The sequence below is a fragment of the Halichoerus grypus genome, chromosome X, assembly GCF_964656455.1.
Source record: "Halichoerus grypus chromosome X, mHalGry1.hap1.1, whole genome shotgun sequence".
Taxonomy (NCBI): Eukaryota; Metazoa; Chordata; class Mammalia; order Carnivora; family Phocidae; genus Halichoerus; species Halichoerus grypus.
In genome coordinates, this window is record NC_135727.1 from 99,231,102 (window position 1) to 99,252,459 (window position 21,358).

Consider the following 21,358-nt stretch of genomic DNA (forward strand, 5'->3'; position numbering starts at 1 on the left):
GAAGAACTTTGAGGATAAACAAGTTCTTATAATTGCAAACAAATGAAAAACCAACCTAACAAACTTTTTGCATCAAAGACATTATAATTGGTCTGGTTAAGAAAAAAAAAGTTTAATTAAACATTGAGTAGAACAAAAGAATATATAATATGGGTAAAGTCATAACAAAACAACAACAACAACAACAACAACAACAACAGATAGCTCTGTCCCTACCAGCCAGTTTAATAAAAAGAATGTTACTGAAAAAGAGCATAAGGGTTACCTTGAAGTCTTTGCTACCCTCCCTCCTGGAGTCTATACCTTCTATCACCTCAGAGGTAACCAATATCCAAGCTTCAGGTTAGTCATTCCTCTGGCTTTCTTTATGGTATTACTGAATATGTTTATATCTCTAACAATATATTATTTACTTTTGCATGCTTTTTTTTTTTTTACTTTTGTGTGAATGGGCTCGTCCTGAATGTTTTCTTCTGCAACGTGCTTTTCTCACTCAACATTAGATTCTTGAGATTTGTTTATATTATTGCGTGTAGTTTTACTTTGTTCATTCACATTACTATATAGAGAATCCCATGGCATCAATATACCATAATTAATTCATGGTACTCTTGGCACGCATTTGGGTTCTTGATAGTTTTATGTTACCACAAACAGTGCTGTGAGGAAGGTTCTTGTGCATTTCCCTGGAACAACATGCAGGAATTTTTTTGGAATAAATACCTAGGAGTGGAATTGGTGGATAACTTTGAGTTTGCTCAGTAATACCAAATTATTTCCTAAAGGCATTGCACCAATGAAAAATTCTACCGCCGCTGTGTTTCTGCTGCTCGACATCCTTATCAACACTTGATCTTGTTCGATTTTTAATCTTTTCCCAAACTGGTTGGGTGTTGCAATGGTATCACTGTGGTTTTAACTATTATTATTAATGAGACTTTAGTAATCATGTAATAGCAATAATAGTGTAGTTATAAATACTTATAATCGTGTAGTTATATTCTCCTGGGAGGGTTTTTTCATTTTTTTCATCCTCCAGTCAGTGCCAGGGTATAAGACAAGAACTTTTCTTTGTAGGCCTGGTACATGGAATGGATTTATTTCTAGCTTACTCTTTATACGGACTGCGTAGACCTTTGGTGTATCAGCTCTCTGTGAGTGATGAGGGGAGAAGGGAGGTCTCCTCTGAAACTGCCGATCTTGAGTGGGCCTAGTCCACGGAAATCAAACCTCAATTTTGATACTTGTCCTTGAGATGAAAGGTGAGACTCAACATGTGCTTACCTGACCAGGTTCCTGCTTGTGCAAAGGTTTTGGCCTCTGACTATTCCTTCTTTCTTGCAAACTCAAGATGGATTTCAAAAAGTAAACAAAAAAATTCAGAATTTTCAGTTGATTTTTAGATGAGTACAGTCAGGCTCCAATGCCTCCCAATACTGCCTAAAATAGAGTCCTACTTGCTTGACTTTGAAATTGATTCCCTTTCCAACCTATAGTTACTTTTAACTGTACGTTATGGAATTAGACCAGCACAATCTAGTAATTTGATGGGTCAGAGGACACTTATACCTCCTCAAGTTCACATACTAGAAAATTCTCAGTGGAGATGGCTACCCCATCACTTGTTCAAGATTTTACAATAAAACAGAGTTGCCTTTGCTAATTTGCTAAGATGTTTCCCATTTCCTGCCTGCCTTTAGTTTTCATTTGCAATTCTTTGCTCAGCATCTCATTGAAGAGTGGTAGTTCTAGGAGGCATCTGCATTCATGCTCTAAAAATGCCCATGTCTTGCTTCCCCAAAGCATCATTAATGATGAAAAAGATTCCATACCCGATTTGATTATGCTGTATATAATTTGAATGTGACATGATTACCATACATCTAGGGAAAACTTTCAAAGACCAAGACCACCAAAACAATTGACTGACAGCTTTTGTAAGGGATGCAAAATAGTGTGTTTCCATTTTCCATTCTCTTTGGATAGGCTTCATGTGAATACATGGATTAAATAAAATACTTTATGTAAATCATTCAGGGCGGTGCCTGGGGTCGTGTCTGGTCACTAAATAGTAGGTTCTTCTTCCTCCTTACAAGCCGTAAACACCTGTGTTGGGACTCGCAGGTGTCTGCTTTGGCCAATAGGCGGAACAAGGTGGTGCTACACAGAGCTGCTTCTGTGTGATAAAAGGTTAGAGAAATCACTGCTACTTCATTTCATTTACCTTTTATTTGGCCATTTCCTTCTTACACTAGACTTGTATCTGCTCATCAGAGTGGTGGAAAATTGCTCAGAAAGATACGAGGGTGTGTACTTCCTTCTTCACTGGCCCATGGTTTCTGAGAACTGGCCTCATCCCTGCAAATGCGGACTTGACCAGCTCCACCAGTGCCCTCCCTGCAAACAGTCTTGCCTTGACCCTGGGGCTTACTGAAGACTTAAGTTGCTGGAGGAAGGACAAAGGGAGCTTGTCACTGCAGGCCCTTCTCCAGCAAGGGGCTGGGAAGAGGCCAAGTTGCCGGCAGGCTCCTGTATTGACAAGTTGCAGTATCCTTGACAGCAGCCAAGACATAAAAATGGGAATTTGTGTTTGCATCTGGAATTTCTGAGCTTTGAATTCTTGGACCTCTTGAGAGGATTCTCAATAAGAGAAACCAGGACACACACAGAAATATCCACATCCATATTAGTCTCTTTGTTAGACCCTAGGTCAGCAGGTGAAGACCGCCAGCTAGCAGGATGATTGTACTGGGAATAGAATGAGCCTGAGTGCCGTGTCCCAGGGCCGGGGTGGGGAGCAGCAGATGTGAGATGCTGCAGGCGCTAGAGGGAGGAGAATGTCCTCTTCCTGTAGTGAGTACTGAGTCACCCCAGGAACATCTAGAGTTCCACTACGTGATGACTCAAAATGACTCTTGTGGACTCTTCAGGGGATCTGATCACCATTTATAATACGGTTTCCAAGGGAAAACCAAGTGTAAGTTATAAGCAACTGACTTAAATTGCACTTTTGGGACACTGCCATCTGTTGGTGGGAGGCACCTGGGCTCCCCGCTGAGCAGTGCCCGAAATCTTGGCAGGGTTACAAGCCACCCTGTGCCTCTCTTTGGGCAGGAAGCTACATGTGGTATTTGTTGAATGATGCCAGAAGCCCATTGATCCAATATATTGCCCCCACTTGCCTGTTCTGCTACCGGAAGTTTCCCTGTGAAGATCACGGGGTTTCTACGATGAGAAGGAAGCCATTTTGGGAACCCTTTGTATAACTGGTTGTGTTAAGGCATTATGTAAGTATGCGAGTAGATAAATGCCTTAGTTGATGTTTAGCAAAGATTACTGTGTTTGATTATCAATTTAGGATCCCTAGATAAGTTCTGTAATGTAGTTATTTTCAAATTCTTTGCTACCTGCAGAAGAAAATAGATTTTACATCACAATCTACAACACACACATACACGCACACTCTATGTCATCCAATCTAAGACTCTTTCGGTTGTCAGAGGCACCATGATTTTAGGTACCACTAAAAAAAAGTGATGCCAATTCAGTTATGCCCTTCCATTGATTATAAAGGTCATCATTGTGAGTTCACAGAAATTAAATGTAAAAAGCGTGCTTCCTAGAATCAGTGAAATATTATGTATATCATATATGCATATACATATTACTGAAACAAAAGCTTCATAAACCTTTTCTGTGTACAGTGTGTTATAAGTATTTACTGTTTTTTTAACCTATCCTGATCTAATGTATTTTATTAAAAATAAAGCTGGTCCCAGTAAATTTGCTCAACAGCACACATGTGTTTTGGGGTGTGGAACCCAACATGGGGCTTGAACTCACAACCCTGAGATCAAGACCTAGCTGAGATCAAGAATTGGACACTCCACCGACTGAGCCTCCCAGGCGCCCTGTACACACGTATTTTATTTATTCATTTATCTTATATATAGAGAGAGAGAGAGAGAGCAGCAGCAGAGGGAGGGGGAGAAGCAGACTCCCCGCTGAGCAGGGAGCCTGATGTGGGACTGGATCCCAGGACCCCGGGATCATGACCTGAGCCGAAGGCAGACACTTAACCGACTGTGCCACCCAGGCACCCACATATGTGTTTTAAAACTGAGCTATGGTATTGCTTTGAAATAAGGAATTGGAGGTGATTATGCCAAGACCAATTTCTTATTACAAACCAGATGTCATGCCACAGGTTGTGGCCATTCATTTCATTCAGATGTGAATAGATGGCCTACTGTTTAAGTCAGAACTCTTTTTTTTTTTTTAAGATTTTATTTTATTTATTTGAGAGAGTGAGAGTGAGAGAGAGAGCACAAGAGGGGGTAGAGTCAGAGGGAGGAGCAGACTCCCCGCCGAGCAGGGAGCCCGATCTGGGACTCGATCCCGGGACTCCGGGATCATGACCTGAGCCAAAGGCAGTTGCTTAACCAACTGAGCCACCCAGGTGCCCCTAAGTCAGAACTCTTGATGGCAAGTAACAGAAACCCATCTTGAACTAGCCATGGCCAAAGGGAGATTTTATTGTTTTATGTAAAGGCAGGGGTATGCTGGCGGGCCCAAGAATACCAGAGCCAAGGACTCAAATACTCATATACTATGGGATCTCTCTTTATCTCCCTCTTTCTCTATTTTGTCTCTGCTTTTCTCTGGTGACTTCATTCTCGGGGATTGGCATTTTCTTTGGGACCTAACCTTTGTCATTTTCAACTATAGGGCTCTTATCTTCTTTTTTTTTTTTTTTTTTTTACCACCAGAGGTGAATCCTCTGGAGGTTCTGATTGTCCCTGTGGTCAGGGGCGAGGATAAAGCCATCTGTGCTAGAACCACATGGGTAGCATGGAGAATGATGCAATTCTCCGAAAGGAGGCGTCCCGTTTCACATAGAAGAACACAGTAGATGCCCCTCACACCTAGACAGCGGGTAGCACCGGGCATTTGTGTCCTCGGGCTTAACCTCTCCCAACAAGTATTGTGCAAGGCCTGCAGATTATCATTTTGAAAACCATAATGGCTGTCAGCTCAGCTCCACCTTCTTTTTTTTCCCCCAGAGCTCACAGCTCCCAGTGAAGAGAGTAGTAACTGACAGCAGCTACCGTGTGACTGTCAGTTCAAGGGCACTGAATAGAACCTGCGTGCTTGCAAAATCAAGGAGAGAAGCTACCCCAACAGAAACCATTCTGCCTCCTGTCACGGGTGAAGCTGGCTAAATAAATCATGCCTGAAGGCTTCAAGTTGAGTCCAGCTTTTCATCCTTGGGTGTTGGCACTCCATCCTCTGCCAGGGAACCAGAGAATGTTGCAGAAGGACAAAGCCTCAGGTTTTAGCTGAGCAGGCTGCACCCTGTCACTTGTAGACATTCTCACGAGGTTCAAGTGAGGGCTGTTTCCCGGAAGTGTCTTTCCTCAGTCTCTTCTCTCCCTCCATCTCTCTCTCTATCTGCCATTTAATCTGTATTAAAATATCATTAGCTGTGCATTTATTTATTTTTTTATAATTTTTTATTATGTGAGTCACCACTACCAAAAACTAATGATTTTTTTTTTTTTAAGATTTTATTTATTTGAGAGAGAGAGTGGGGAGGGGAGGGGCAGAGGGAGAGGGAGAGAGAGTCTCAAGCAGACCCCGCGCTGAGCGTTAGCACTGAGCGTTAGGCTTGATCCCAGGACCCTGAGATCAGGACCTGAGCAGAAACCAAGAGTTGGCCGCCCAACCGACTGCACCACCCGGGCACCCCGTCATTAGCTGTGCATTTAAAGGCTTGCTGCCTACCATTCTCAGTACACAGTGCTGCGATTTTATTTTATTTTCGTAGTATCTTTCCTGAATCCTGTTATTCTCAGTTTTGCCATGATGTGCCAGAATTTTGTAAATTATACCACTGGTTTAGTGCCAAGAATGATGTACCAGTTGCCACTTTATTTGGGCAGCTTTCTTGAATCTTAAATACAGTATCTGTTTCTGTAAGTACAGCCTTCACTAAGGGAGGTGGGTGTCTCATTTTGACATTGGTGGAGCAGCTCGAGCAGAAGGCTCGAGGGGAAGAACCCTCTGAGGGCCTCTCGGTGGAGGGGTACTTTGTTAGTTTCACCGGGGCAGGAAGGGGAAATGAAACCCCACCATATTCCTCGAGGAGTCTGATGTTTAGCTGGGAAGACAGACTAGAACCACATGGGTGGCATGGGGACACACATCCGAAATGACTTCAGAAAATCGAAAGCAATATAAGATCAGTCCTAATTGAAAGATGTGAACAGAGCGTATCAATGTGAAGAAGATTTAAAGTAAAGATGAGAGGGGCGCCTGGGTGGCTCAGTTGGTTAAGCGTCTGGCTTCAGCTCAGGTCATGGTCCCAGGGTCCTGGGATCGAGCCCCACATCGGGCTCCCTGCTCCGTGGGAAGCCTGCTTCTCCCTCTGCCACTCCCCCTGCTCGTATTCCCTCTCTCGCTGTGTCTCTCTCTGTCAAATAAATAAATAAAATCTTAAAAAAATAATAAAGTAAAGATTAGAAGAGGCAAACTAGAGGAACCAGGCTTTGAAATAGCTTTGACAACAGGCAAGGGACTAAGAAGGAGGGGAAGGGCCTTTTCAGGTTGGCTGCGCGAAGAAGGCATGAAGACAGAGACCAGTGGTTGTGAAATTGGACAAGATTTATGGTCAGAAGAGTTCAATCCTTCTTTCTTTTATCATTCATATTCGCTTCATTCCCGGAGCACGGAGTACAGTCACGAGCAAGGTAGCAAAGAGCCGCTGCCCTCCCAGCTTTCCATTCTAGTAGCTGGGTCATCACTACCTCCTGGGGTGGCACCGAGGACTTAAAGAGGCAATGACAATGAGAGAGGCTGGTGAAGTTTAGTGCTGCACCATGTTCATTGTTTACGACTAGTTGGAGGGGGAGGAAGAGGAGGGCAAGTTGATTTGCTTGACTACAGTGATCCCAACTCCAGGTTGAAGGTGGGGATGTTGGGAGAGAGCATAATTCGAAAACATGTAGTGCGCTCTACGGTCGCTCCCTTTTACAGATGAGCAAACTGAGGCTCAGGAAAGGAAAGTGGCTTCCCTAGTCGAGAACACAGTTCGTAGAGGAGCTGGAACTTCATCCCAGGGCTCTTCCAGTTGCATCCTGCCAGCCAGGATGGCCATGGGTGGTTGAAGAAACTCAGGACCTGCTTGCCTTTTCATGGGATAGGACATCCGTGTCCTGAACAAATCAGGGGAAAGAGAAGGCTTCCGTCACTGCTCTTGGAAGCCTTTCTTAGATTGATGCCTTCATTTTGAGGGAAGAGACAAAGAATTAACAAGACAAGGCCATTACCTATGGGTTTTCAGAATATTCAGAATCACTGTTTTCCCAATTATTTTGACTAAGACCCATAAGAAGACATATATTCTACCGTGGCCTATTGTTAGGGTGAATGTATTATTTATTGTCCACTTTTGAGTGTGAAAAGGAGTGCTGTTGATAATGCTGGGACAACAGACACAAAATGGGACTGTCTCTTGCAACCTGGGGACATCCTACCACATACACACCCACGTAATTGAAACAAAGTTGCACAAAGTAGTATTCATCTTTAATATATGTAACAAAGTATGGTATTTTCTTTTTTAAAATTGAAGTATAGTTGACATACAACGTTACATTAGTCTTGAGTCCAGGACATAGTGATTAGAGGAGTCTTTACATGATGCTATGCTCACCACAAAGGTAACTACCATCTGTCACCATACAATGTTATTACAATACCATTGACTATATTCCCTATGCATGTTGGGGCATCCCTATGACATGTTGATTCCATAACTGGAACCCTATACCTCCCACTCCTCTTTGCCCATTTTGCCCACCCCCCCCAGCAACCATCAGTTTATTCTATTTATGGGTCTGTTTCTGCTTTTTGTTTGTTTTATTTTTTAGATTGCACATATAAGTGAGATCATATGGTATTTGTCTCTCTCTATCTGACTTATTTCACTTAGTGTAATACTCTCTAGGTCCATCCATGTTGTTGCAAATGGCAAGACCTCATCCTTCTTTATGGCAGAGTGGAATATTACTCTGTAATATATCATTACATATATAAGTACATATATAACGTGTATGTATATATACCACATCTTCTTTCGCCATTATCTATCCATGGACACTTGCAAACCCTGACATTTTCAATTCTATTCTGTTTCCCTACAAAAGTACCATATGACCCATTAAAATGGGTTAAAAGTTTGAAACACACAACTCTAGTTGATTGTTGGTACATGTGAGGGGCTTGGGATAGTGATGGAGAAGGAAAAAGAGGGGGGGCGTATGGTGAAGTGAATGTCTGAGATGTACTGTGAACTTGTCCCATCTGAACATTTTGCTAAATGTGCTCCCTCAAATACTGGTAATAAACATTTCCTTCCATCTGTTCCTCATGATTAGCAAAAGGTTTCGATCGATCTTTCTGGATCCACGTGTTCCACTTGGAAAAGTCTCTTCTTGGTGTACTTGCCCCCCCCCCTTTTCTTAGCTTTGGCCTTTCATCTGTTAGCCTGCCACTGATTTAGAGGAGTAAGGCTTCCAAGGAAGTGTGGCTCATTTACAGCTTCTGGCCCTCGGCATATTTTTTCCGGGCCTGCATCTTGAAGTTGAAGCTGATGCTCTTGTAAAGCTAAAGTGTCGTCTCCACTGCACTCCTTTAAACACACACACTTATACACAATTCCTGGACATCTCTCGTCTGTCTCAAAACTTTGCCAGGACCTAACAGAGCAGGTCTCACCTGCCAGTCATGCATGTAGGACTCACTCCTGAGCTTCCTCAGTGGCCTCCCATATATTACACCTTTGTAAATTTACCCATGGAGGAGAGAAGGGTTACCACTCTCCCCTCTGTCTCCCCTTCCTCAGGGTCCCCCAAAATGTTTGAACACCCATACGTGCTACCAAGAGCCACAAAATGAGGGTGCCTGGGTGGCTCAGTTGGTTAAGCGACTGCCTTCGGCTCGGGTCATGATCCTGGAGTCCCGGGATCGAATCCCGCATCGGGCCCCCTGCTCAGCGGGGGGTCTGCTTCTCCCTCTGACCCTCCTCCCTCTCGTGCTCTCTGTCTCTCATTCTCTCTCAAATAAATAATAAAATAAAATCTTAAAAAAAAAAAGAGCCACAAAATGAGAGACTCAGGAGTAACACTTCACAGCAATAAAATAAGTTTCTGTAGGTTCTCACTTTGTAAAGATCTTGAGATTATGAAGGCATATAGGGGACCACAGAGATTTTCCTGCCTCAAAGGATAAGCTCTGGTAATATATTGAACCTGAAAGTCACTTTTTCCTAAAGCAAATTTTATCATCTGATCATCTGAATCCATAGACTAAATGTGACAATAGTTTATTTTTCTAGAGAGGATTGAGTACGTGGCTTTTCCTGGTGGTTATTGAAAAAACTGTGTGTGTACACACACACACACACACGCAAACACACACACACACACACACACACACACCATACAAGATGTTTAGATGGAAGAATTTGAAAACACACAGAGAAAACTTCGGTAGCACTGAGATTCCTGACGATGCTTAATGCATTATTGAAAAACCTATCAGGCCAGATATAAGTTTGTCACATTTTAATATATTTACCAGAAGCTCATTTACGTGCACAGCAGCTCTGGGCAGTAGAAGCCTAAAATATATACACATGGAATTAAATAGAAAATGTGATTATGAACCATCAATTGAGAAGTCTCTAAAACAAACCAGGGATGGTAGTAATTATTTTATTTTAATATGGTATTTTAAAAACATATACATATGCCATTTAACATTTCCAGCAACCCTATGAGGCATGGCCAATTGGGGTATTTGAGTTTTAGGGAGATTCAATGGCTGTCTTAACTTGGTTCCCTGGAAGCTGAGCCTGTGGCTTGTTGACGGACTGCTCTCATGGAAAACCTGTAAGTGAGGGAGGGGAGCAAAAAAGAGCCACGCAAGGATCCGGTCTCAGGTAAAATCTAGCACCACAAGATGCTCAAACACATGTATTCTGCAGGATTGTACTCCCTCCTCCATCATTTAAAAAAAATGAGATTAAATTGGGGGCACAAAGTAGTCACTCTTCTATAAAAATTCTGAAATCTAGCTGCCCAAATTTTGGTAGTTACTTGGTCATGCCTCACAGTCTAGAAATAATTCTTTTTTTTTTTTTAAGATTTTATTTATTTATTTGATGGAGAGAGAGAGAGAGAGAGCACAAGCGGGGGAGCAGCAGAGGGAGAGGGAGAAGCAGGCTCCCCACTGAGCAGGGAGCCCGATGAGGGGCTCGATCCCAGGACTCTGGGATCATGACCTGACCCGCAGGCAGGCGCTCAACTGACTGAGCCACCCAGGTGTCCCTGAAAAGGATTCTTTATGGTTTTCTACCATCTGGGCTCTTGATTCCACCCTCTGGGCTCTTGATTCCACCCTCTGAGCATGCTTTCTTTTTTCATGAAAGGTCACACCTATTGACAGCTAAGCAGTCCCGTGAGCCTGCTTCCTGACGGGAGAATTCTGAGAGTCAGAGACCTCCCCTCATTCTGTAATGTTTCTGTCCTCTCAGTCATGCCAGGGATATTTCTGTATGTATAACTTATTAAGAACACTGTGGGTCTCCTGTGAATCTTCTTGGAGTTCACTCCACTAGACAAAAGCCATACCCACAAGTTTTATAGATACAGACTCTTTTCTGTTTGGTTGAGAGGATCTATGAGACACATCCTTAATCTCTTTCAGGGGCCTATTGTATGATTAAAGGGATTCTGAGTCACCATCTTGATTTAAGGAAGGATTTGACAGTCATATCTTTGGCTTCATCTTTAGACTATGTTTTCCTGGCAGTGCCCTGGATTTGATCTTTGTTCATAAGCCATCCAAATATCATTTACACTTTATTATGGCTGAGTGTAACCCCTTTGGCAAATCATTCGCTAGCACTAAATCATCTCGCTCCCACAAATAAATACCCTATGGCTTCCAATAGTACAAAATACCTTTTTCTGGGGCACCTGGGTGGCTCAGTCAGTTAAACATCCAGTTCTTGGTTTTGGCTCAGGTCATGATCTCAGGGTCATGAGATTGAGCCTTGTGTTTGGCTCCACGCTCAGTGTGGAGATTCAGATTCGCTCTCTCCCTCTCCTTCTGCCCCTCCCCCCCTCAAAAAATAAAATAAAATAAAATAAGTTAAAAAATACCTTTTTCTAAACATCCATATCTCTCCAGGATTGTCACTTTTCAAATTCATGTACTGAAGCTGTACCGAGTAGGATAAACCATTGCAGACACATAAGCATAAGGACATATGATTTATGTGTCATAAGAAACTTAAGGGAATTTCTCTCTTTCCTTCCTACATTTGTTGACTACCAATTCTGATTCATATACTAGGTAGACAAGACATATTAGACATGGTTCTCACCACTGAGCTATTTAGAGACATAATTTATCTTCATAGTTTTTTTAAGTCTAGATCTATGCTGTCTCATATGGTAGCTAGTGGCTATTAAAATTAAAATGAAATGAAATAAAAGCACTCTGTTCCCCAGTTGTACTAGCCGTATATTTCAAGTGCTTAATTGACCATTTATGGCTCGAGGAGCTACCCTGTTGGACCGCACAGATATAAAATATTTCCATCATTTCAGAAAGCTTCCTTCAACATCAAAATCTAGGGGAAAAACAGTAAGATCTAATAAAGGTAAGCATTTATCTCTGTTTTAAATATATTTGTATCTCCTCTTCCATACTAAAATGAGTCGAATATCAAGGAGATACTGCATGTTTCTTCAGTAAACATTCTTTTTTTTTTTTTATAAAGGATCTTTCTGTTTTTTTTAAGATTTTATTTATTTGTCAGAGAGAGACAGAGAGCATAGCAGGGAGAATGGCAGGCAGAGGGAGAAACAGGCTCCCCTCTGAGTGAGGAGCCCCATGTGGGACTCCATCCCAGGACCCTGGGATCATGACCTGAGCCAAAGGCAGACGCTTAACCGACTGAGCCACCCAGGCGTCCCTTCAGTAAACATTCTAACATGCTTTAAAGTAAAGAATGTTGGCTAATTGAACACAATAGTAAAAAAATTTTTAAAAAGAATGCTATGAAACTGTGGTTCTTAATACTTTTTGGATCACAGACCCTTATTAAAAATCTACTGAAAGTTTTATTTTTACTGAAAATAAAAAGTGTATTTATGTACCAAAAGGTACATGGACTGCCCACACAAAGCCTTTCCGTTGATCCTCTAGGAGGCCAGGGACTCAGACTAACAATCTCTACTGTAAAGGGAATTTTATTTTGCTATTGACTTTCAGTATAAAATTGATGATGCAGTTTGCTATTTAATATGATGACTTTTGATAATAATAAGAGTATATTTAGAATAATGATGATGAAGGGAAAAACAGAAATTTCCTACAAAACATTAAGAATGCAGAGCTGTCTTCAAAATGACTGAAAAATAAACCCAACCCTTTGAGCTAAAAATATAACACAGAACCAGCAAATCTGTCAATTCGGATCATGTATCACAATCAATAAAGAAATATATAGTTTTAGCAAATTGGCTACATTTTCATTAGTCTCAAATGCTCCCCCCACCCCAACATGAGAAAATGTTTAGGGTGATGGAAGGAGCATTCTACTAGCCTTCTAAAATCCAAGTTCCTGATGTAATTCTAATACATATAACAGATATTTCTTAAGAGTGATTTGGTGCCTCAATGATACATGGACATTCAGAATGATAGGGTGGGATTCAGTCGACCAGAAGACCCTTATTTGAACTTTGGAGGAGAGGAGTGGCTGTTTCTTTGGAAATCTGTTGAATTAGATGAAGTTTCTGCAAGGAGAGCAGAATTATAAATGGAATTGGCTCCAGGTATGGCTGAGGGACAGAATCCTTCATGGCACTGAGTTTCTGATTTCTGAGCCAATGTAGAATTTGTATTTGTGTGGAAGAAGCACTGAAGCATTCTTTCCAAAGAGTGGTAATCCGAACCATATGAGGACTGATTAATGGTTGTCATAATAAAACCTCAATTAACCAGAATTCTAAAGGGATAGACTTTAATAAATCAAGAAGAATGTGTTAGGGAACCTTCCTCTGTCCTCCCCCACCCCCCCCTCTTTTTCTTCCTTTCTTTCTTTTCACTGTAACCCTGTGGAACATCCCCAGTACGTCTGAATCTCTTTTACTGCTTATTAAACTTTAGTAAGTAAAATCTGCTGAACGAAAGTTAGTCTTTGGTCTTATGGCATCCTTCAGTATGTCCATTTTGTAGACTGGTTATTTTTTATAGAAGTTGATGTGTGAGTTTAGGCTGAATATAAACTGGACACTTTCAGAGAGGGATGGCTAATACCCATTTAGTTTCTTTTCCCTTCTTTTATCCCCTGTCAGTAATAGGCGGTAAATTTCCCATTCATTTGTGTATCGGTCTGGATACATTCAGTTACAAGTAATAAACAGTGCTATTCACTGAAGCTTAAATGAAAAGGACATTTATTGTTGACCTAACAAGAAGTCTGGAGGTAAGATGTCTGAGCTTGATTTAGTGGCCCAATAAGGTATACCACAGACCCCACATTCTTGTTATCCTTCCACTGTACCATCCTCAGCTGAAAATTTTTAGAAGTCCCAACATTTTATCTCATGGTTGCAAAAGGGCTGCCATGGCTTCGGGCATTCACCCTTACACAATAGCTTCCAAAGCAGGAAGCGAGGAAAGAGGGCAAAAGAGTTTTCTCCTTGGGCAGTTCTCTCTTTTATCAGGGAGAAAATCTTTCTCATATTCCCCATCCCCCTAAATCGGACTTCTTCTTACTTGTCATTGGCCAATCCCGGGTTTCGTGCCTACCCCGGCAATAGTCGTTGGCAGAGGGCGATTTCTGACTTAAAGTCATCGTCGTTCATCTCCTGGGGAAGGGCACATTGCTGCCAAACACAACCTGGGGGTCTTTAGCAAGAAAAAAGAGGAGAATGGCTGCCAGGCCGGCGATCAGCAGCTTTTGGTGCACCCAGATTGGTCTTGCTTTTGGGGGGCCCACTCTTCCCTGGAATACTTGTTCTTGTACCCCGAGACGGTCATTTGCTGTCGGCCTGTCAGTGCTAGGGAGAGCCATACTAGTGGGATGGGAATCTAAGCGGGGCTGAGTGGACCAATGTCCGTGAGCTGCTGCTAATCAAGTGGCTCATCAGGGTAACCTCTGCCAGGATTCTGAATTGAGGTAATCTGCAATGTCTGCCTTGCAGTCTCTGATTTAAGTAAAAGCAGTAGTGAGAATGTTTGTGTCTCCTTCTGGCTCCTTATAAAGACTCTCGTCAGGGTGTAACCTGTTGGTTTCTTCTCTTTGGGCAAACATCGAACGCTTTTCAAGTGACACTTGAGTTGAACTCGTGGTCTTGACTTGAGCTAGTGGTTTAACACACAGAGTTTACCCCTGACACCCCGGGAGGCAGTGAGCAGGGTCAGAGCTCACGGTGGGAGTTATGTGTGCGCAGGTGAGGGGGAGGTGGAGGAAACTCACAAAGCAGAGAATAGAAGCCTGGCTTCTGGCAGCTGGTCCTGCACTTGCTTGTGCGGCAGTCCTTTTAGATGTGTATCAAGGCTTTGGGATGTGAAGACTTGCAATGGTGTGGTATGAACCAGAAATATTAAATACCACAGTCCGCCATGTCTAGTCTTTCACAATTGTTCAGTACGTTTTTGTTGGAAATTTTAAAGTAATGATAGGCTCAATGGAGAAAACCGGAAAAGCAGAGAAAAAAGGGGAAATTTTCACCCTTGAGTTCTGCTCGAGTATGGACGTTTCTGGTATGTTCTTCCAGCCATCTTCCCCATTTCTTTCCTTCTCTCCCTCCTTTCCTCTCTTCCCTTTTTATTTTTTATTTTTTTAAGGATTTTATTTATTTATTTGACAGAGAGAGAGACAGCGAGAGCAGGAACACAAGCAGGGGCTGAGGGAGAGGGAGAAGCAGGCTTCCCGCTGAGCAGGGAGCCTGATGTGGGACTCAGTCCCAGGACCCCAGGATCATGACCTGAGCCAAAGGCAGGCGCTTAACGATTGAGCCACCCAGGCGCCCCAGTAATTCTGTATTCTGTGGGGGGCAAATATTTTCTCCCAGCCTGGCACTTGTCTTTAAATGTTGTTTATGTGTCTCTTATTGCACAGAGAAGTTTTACCTTTTAGTGTGGTGAAGTGTAGCAATATTTTCCTTTATAGGTTATGGTTTGTACGTTTAATTTAATAGTCTTTCCCTACCTCATGATCATGCAGACATTCTGCATTTTTCCCCAAATTTTTGGCTTTCAAATGTAGGCTCTGGAAATGGTTTTTTGGTATGGTGCAAGATAGGACTCTTATTTTTTTTCTGTATATGCATATCCATTTAATCCTAGCATATTTATTGACTGTTCCCCCCACTGATTAGGAATCCTACCTTATTGTATTCCAAATTTGACATACGTGTGTTAGTATTATAATATTATATATATGTGTATAGTTTTATACTTCATTCTGTATATAGTTTACAGTATCTGCTTTTCTGCATAGCTGTATTTCTTTTTTTTTAAGATTTTATTTATTTTTACTTGAGAGAGAGCGTGAGAGAGAGAGAGCACAAGTCGGGCAGGGGAGAGGCAGAGGGAGAAGCAGGCTCCCTGCTGAGCAGGGAGCCCGACGCGGGGCTTGATCCCAGGACCCTGGGATCATGACCTGAGCCGAAGACAGACGCCTAACTGACTGAGCCACCCAGGCGCCCCTGCATAGCTGTATTTCATACATATTTCCCTATTCCAAACTTGATTAGTGGTTATATAATAGCTTGTTGGTAGAGGATAACTTGTTTGCTCATTCCCCTGTGGTCAGATGTTAAATTTTCCCTATAATAAATAATATGTGACGAAAGTGTCTTAGAATGCTGAAGTACCAGCAGAATGGGGCTGTGCACCCCAGGTGCACCTGCCTCTCTACTAGGTCCCTTCCTTTCTCTATGGAGGGTACCCCCCCTTGCAATTACACATCTCGAGTTATTGTTCCATGAGCGAGTGTTGTGGTGGTCTTGGAGATGCCCCGACCAGATCTTCCTTCGAGGAAGGACCAGTGGTCTCCACTGGAGGCAATCCTGGTCTCGGCCAGTCATCAGCTTTCAGCCCCTTCAGAAACTGCCTCTGCTGTCGGGAGTGCGTGGCCCATGTTCACGTCCTTCCAACATGGGCCCTATCCAGTGGCTGATCGAGGCAGGGATAAAGCCTCAGCATTTCCGCCCAACCCGAGAGGCTGTCATTGGGCTGACATCAAAGCTCGACTTCTCCCTCTGTCCAAACCTGCTTCCTTCTTATCCCTTTCACAGGTGTTGATGATCCCTAATAAACCTCCTGTGCCCTGAACTCCATCCCCAAAGCTACTTCCCAAAGAACCCAACCTGTGACAGTTGTCTTCTTTGCTTCAAACCAGGAGTAAGTCCAGAGCCTGTTACTGCCTAGGTAGATTGTATGGAGGCCAGGATGACTCGGGGGAAGAGGGAAGTGCTCTTAATACGAGCTAGATCTCTTGACACTTACTAGGAGATAGGCCATAAGGAGTTGAAGAATCCAGCAGTTCTTAGAGAATTCCAGTTCAGCTCTGAACGTGGAGAGAAATGGGGGCAGGGTGGGAGGGGAGGGACAGCAGATTCTGAAACACTTCTAATATATTCAGAATGTCTTCTAGAAACTAAGGTTCTTTGAGTTACATGAATAATAAAGTTTATTTTCCATTGTGAAAGTAATACATGTTTATAGTAGAAAATTTAAATGAGAAAGAAGAAAAACATCCAATTATCATAGGCTCTTCGATGCATTGTTTATTTTGAATTTGATTGTTTTACATTGTTATAAATCACACCATTTGTATAATTTTGCTATAACACATTGTTCACTTAATGTTATAACATAAGCTTTTCCCACACTGTTGTATCTTTTTATAAACATTATTTTTAATGGCTACATTACATTACAATCCAATGAATCCAGTGAATGTACTATGGTTTATTTAACCATAAGATTGACTATTTGGTCTGTTTGTAGTCTTCTGCTATTATAAGTGACATCGCAAAGAAGTCTTTATGTGTAGAAATGTTTTCCGATATTTAATATTCTTTCCTTGGGATAGATTCCCAGAATTGGAATGACTGGATAACGGGGTTTAAACATAGGCTTTTGATTCATGTTCCTAGATTGCTTTCCCGGAGGGTAATACTGGTTTTCTTGTTCACTTTTTGATATTGAGGAAGGAACAGTTTGTGTAACTTTGTACCTGTCCGGGCAGCCCGAGAGCAAGTAAAGAATCCCGGAGCAAAGGAGAACATGGAACTGGGCTTCTCTTTTGGGGAGTCCTTTTTCAAATGGACATGGTCCAGCCTTCATCAGCTTCCAACTTTGAATTTCCATTCTATCTCTCATCCAGAATACATGTGGAGCAGGGACCATTACTCCTTCACTTATCCTGTATGGGGATTTGAAAAACCTCATAGTAGAGAGTGTTCTTGTCCTTGTCTGTTATGCTTGCAGGTCCCTATAGGTAAACATGTGACCAAGATGGTGCCAACTCCATGGTCAGTGATCAGACCAGGAAGTCTAGAGGGAAAGATATGATATGTAAATTTAAGACTCCAGTTTTGAAGTTTGGGCCCTGGTACTACTTTAAAGATGAAGAATCTACCACTTACTGGAATCTAATATTTAATATTCTAAAAATGATTCAGTTCCAACTTCCAAATGAGTTTAAATTTTAAAATTAAATATAGACTTTCTCTCTGGGGCTGTGGTTTTCAAGGGTAGCAAGACTCATTAAGAAACTTTACTTGAGCGATGCCTTGGTCAGAGGCTCTAAATAAACATCCAGATTGTTGCTTTTGGCCCTCATTTCCTACAAATGCACCAGAGTAGCTTTGTAGTCCTTTTGTCATTAAGATAAGACATTTGATTTACCTCCTTAGCCTCCACCCAAATTCATCTCACAGGACAGACTGATTTTCAGGTACCACAAATACTCAGGCTGAGTTTTCTTTGACTGCTGGAGAAACCGTAGGCCATGTCTGAGTCACACACATTTTACTGTGTCTCCCCTGGCGTGAGATTCATGGACGCATCGGTGTCTTCCCAGAGTACAGTGGACTTACTGTCCTGAGTCCAGAATTTCAGTTGGCACATGGTGACGCCAAAAATCAGTTGGAGGTGCATTTTGATTGGCTCTGGCAATCTCAGCCCAGCCATGTTCCCTCTGCGAGGTCCCCTGTCCCTTCATGAATGGCCACAGAAGCTTTCACTCTCGGCTCTGCGTTCTAATTGCCCCTCTTGCATGGACTGTGCCAAAGCAATGCTTCGAAATATTCGTCCATATCAGGTGGCTTTTCTTGCTGCAGTTTCTGTTCTTTTTTATTGTAGGATCTGGAGACTCACCGCTAGAAGACGATGAAGTCGGGTATTCACACGCTAGATATAAAGGTGAACGCTTGGCTTGTGTGCTAATGAGGGACCTGCTGGCGCCAGGAGGCCTTTCCTTTTTGCCCTGCAAAGCAGACTATAATAAAGTGACCAGACAACCACCACATTAAAGTGCGAATTTGCCTGTCCAGAAAAAAAAAATATTGAAAATTGAATAAGCTTATGCTCCCATTTAAAAAAAAAAATGAAGAGAAACAAAAGAAAGAAAAAGCATTTGGAATTTTCTGAAGTGCTGTCCTTCAGCAGCCCAGTGGTCATTTTATTCTCCTAAGTTTCTTTACTGTCCTTACCTCTGCAAAGCCAAGCTCTAGCTGATGAAAGTGAAAATCAAGCCATGAATTCTGCCTGATTCACACATTACAGCCAAAATGGTCCAGAGTAAACCACCCAAAGTCAAATCTGGACCCCCGTGCTGCTAATGTACTGAGATGAATGGGGAATGAGAAAACTTGATTTTCATAAGCTCATTTCATTGTGCTCTTTCTGAGTCCAGCTTGGCTCCCGAAATGATTAAGTGTGTTGCCCACTGAAACTTGAATCTCATGATAAAGAACTCCATCTCTACACATTTGCAGCCATCCACCCCCCCCCCCACCAGGTATAAAAAGCCTAATCAAGCAACTTCTATGCAGGCTCCTTCTATGCAGGTAAGTATGTCCACAAATATTTCTACTGGTGAGTCCTTTCTCTGAAGCTTAGGGAACCCTGGGAAAAAAGAAGGTAAATTGAGGTGATTTCTCTCTGAATCCTGGTTCCTTTTGCAGTGGAGGAATAATTTGAAGAAAAATTGGTTAATAAAGTTCTGTTGTGGCACCTTACCCAGGAAATTTGCCCGCAACCTAGCAAGAGGATACTGCCCTGCTCTGTTGTGCTATGTCTCAGCTGTGGGAGAATCAGGGTAGTACTGGTCAGCCTTTGGTCTCAGAGAGTCCTTCACTGGTTTTCCACAGAAGTAGACAATCTAATATAATGATTAGTTCCTATGTCCAGGTGTATTTCCCACCATATTCCACATTTTCTTATGATTCGTGAATGCAGATACTCATTTCTATACACAACCTCTATATTAAGTGCCTCGGGAATTAACCAATCAAGCAAAGGACAAGCTTGTTAATTAGGTGTTTGGGGTAAGGAGGTATTCTGATTCCTCACACTTCTTAATTAATTGAGGGTTTTAAGAAAAGATTTTTATTTATTTACTTGAGAGAGAGAGAGAGAGAGCATGAGCAGGGAGGAGGGGCAGAGGGAGAAGGAGAAGCAGACTCCCCGCTGAGTAGGGAGCCCGGTGCGGGGCTCGATCCTGGGACCCCGGGATCATGACCTGAGCTGAAGGCAGATGCTTAACGACTAAGCCACCCAGGCGCCCTAACTGAGGGTTTAAAAAAATTTTTTTTCTTTGAGTTCCTTGTTGAAAAATCTTCCTAAAACACATGCGTGCACATATGGCCCTTCACCTGTACAATAGAAGTTGTCTGGTGCCTTTAGCTCATTGTTCCTAGTGTTCGTCCTCACCTCACAGCATTGCAGGTGTGGGAGGTAGACCAGATGGCTAAAATATGTGCCTGTCCTAGAGTTTTAAGAAAAAAATCTGTCTTAGGAAATTGTTTTTTTGTCAGTTTTTTAAGTTGTTTTTTTTTTGTTTTGTTGTTGTTGTTTTGTGTGTATGTGTGTTTTTGTTTTTGTTTTGTTTTGTTTTAGTAATCTTTACACCCAACCAGGGGCTCGAACTCACAACCCTGAGATCAGAAGTCACACACTCTTCTGACTGAGCCAGCCAGGCGCCCGTTTTTTTTTTTTTTTTTTTTTAGTTTTAATACTTTAAACGCAAACCATTGTTAACGGGGGGTTTAGCTCTAGCTCCTCAGGCCCCTGCACAGTGTCTGGCACAGAGCACGTACTCAATAAGTGTTCTTGAGTTATAGAAAAGAAGAAAGTGAAATGTAATCAACGTTTATTGTGGCCCCAGAATGTGGCAAGCATCGCTTGTTGATTCTCTTGCATGGAATGCCATCATATGGTCACACTAACTGAGGGAAGGGGGAAGGCATGGGGAGATATATTGTTATTCTTTATGCACCGATGAAGGAACCACAGATTAGAGAGGGTAGGTGACTTGCCCAGAGTCACACAGCTAGCCAACATTGCATTGAGGTCTGAAATCCAGATGTTTTAACTCAACGTCCAGAGTTTGCTAGTGGTTCCTTACTAGTCTGCTGTAAGACACTGTCTATCCCAGGAACTCCAGTTAACTGGGATGCTTACCACTTTGGCCTAGGGGGCTGACAAAGCTTTCCTGAATAATCAATTTAGATTTCTCCCGAAATAAACCCTGTCTTAATGGAAGCCACGTAAGAGCTTTCTTCCGCAAAACCTTTGTTAAACGTTTTGCTCATTCACTTCAACTCATGGTGCTTTGGTGCACTTCCAATTCAAGTCACTCACTAGCATTTTAATTACTGTTACAGAAGGGCTGTTAAACCGTCAAAATATCTTCCATAGATTTCTCTTGGAAAGTAATCCAAAAGGAATTCCTTTCGCGAGTAAATGAAAACAAGATTTGTTCCCCACATGTTGACAATGGCACAGCTTTTAGGTGTGCAGTCAGCACTTCTGGGAGGATTTGAGGACTCAGAATATGGGACAAAATCTAATTGCATCAAAGATATTATATCGAAATGGATGAATTTGTGATATATGTATACCTAGGTCATTCTCTACTGGACCTGGCAGCCTTAAATATTTGTCCTGGGTACATTTGTGGAAAAGCCAACCATAACACGTGTGCTAAAGTGAAGGTATGCTGCTTCCTATTAGCTTCTTTGAAAATCGTGTCCCTCCT

The 21,358-nt window shown here is 42.3% G+C and overlaps 1 protein-coding gene across 3 annotated transcripts in view; it reads left to right on the top strand.

Moving 5' to 3' along the window:
* SRPX (sushi repeat containing protein X-linked) overlaps positions 1 to 21,358 on the top strand; it is a 155,740-nt gene that overhangs the window by 73,103 nt on the left and 61,279 nt on the right. The window contains exon 2 of one of the 3 annotated variants that reach the window (XM_078065212.1): positions 18,460 to 21,314. The exons of 1 other annotated variant lie outside the window; for it this stretch is intronic. Coding sequence is in view for 1 of the 2 variants with exons in the window: in XM_036088271.2 (XP_035944164.1) it covers positions 18,460 to 18,519 (60 nt within the window). In the remaining variant the exon portion in view is untranslated. The remainder of the gene's footprint in view (positions 1 to 18,459; positions 21,315 to 21,358) is intronic. One more of the 3 variants, XM_036088271.2, reaches the window with a different exon arrangement.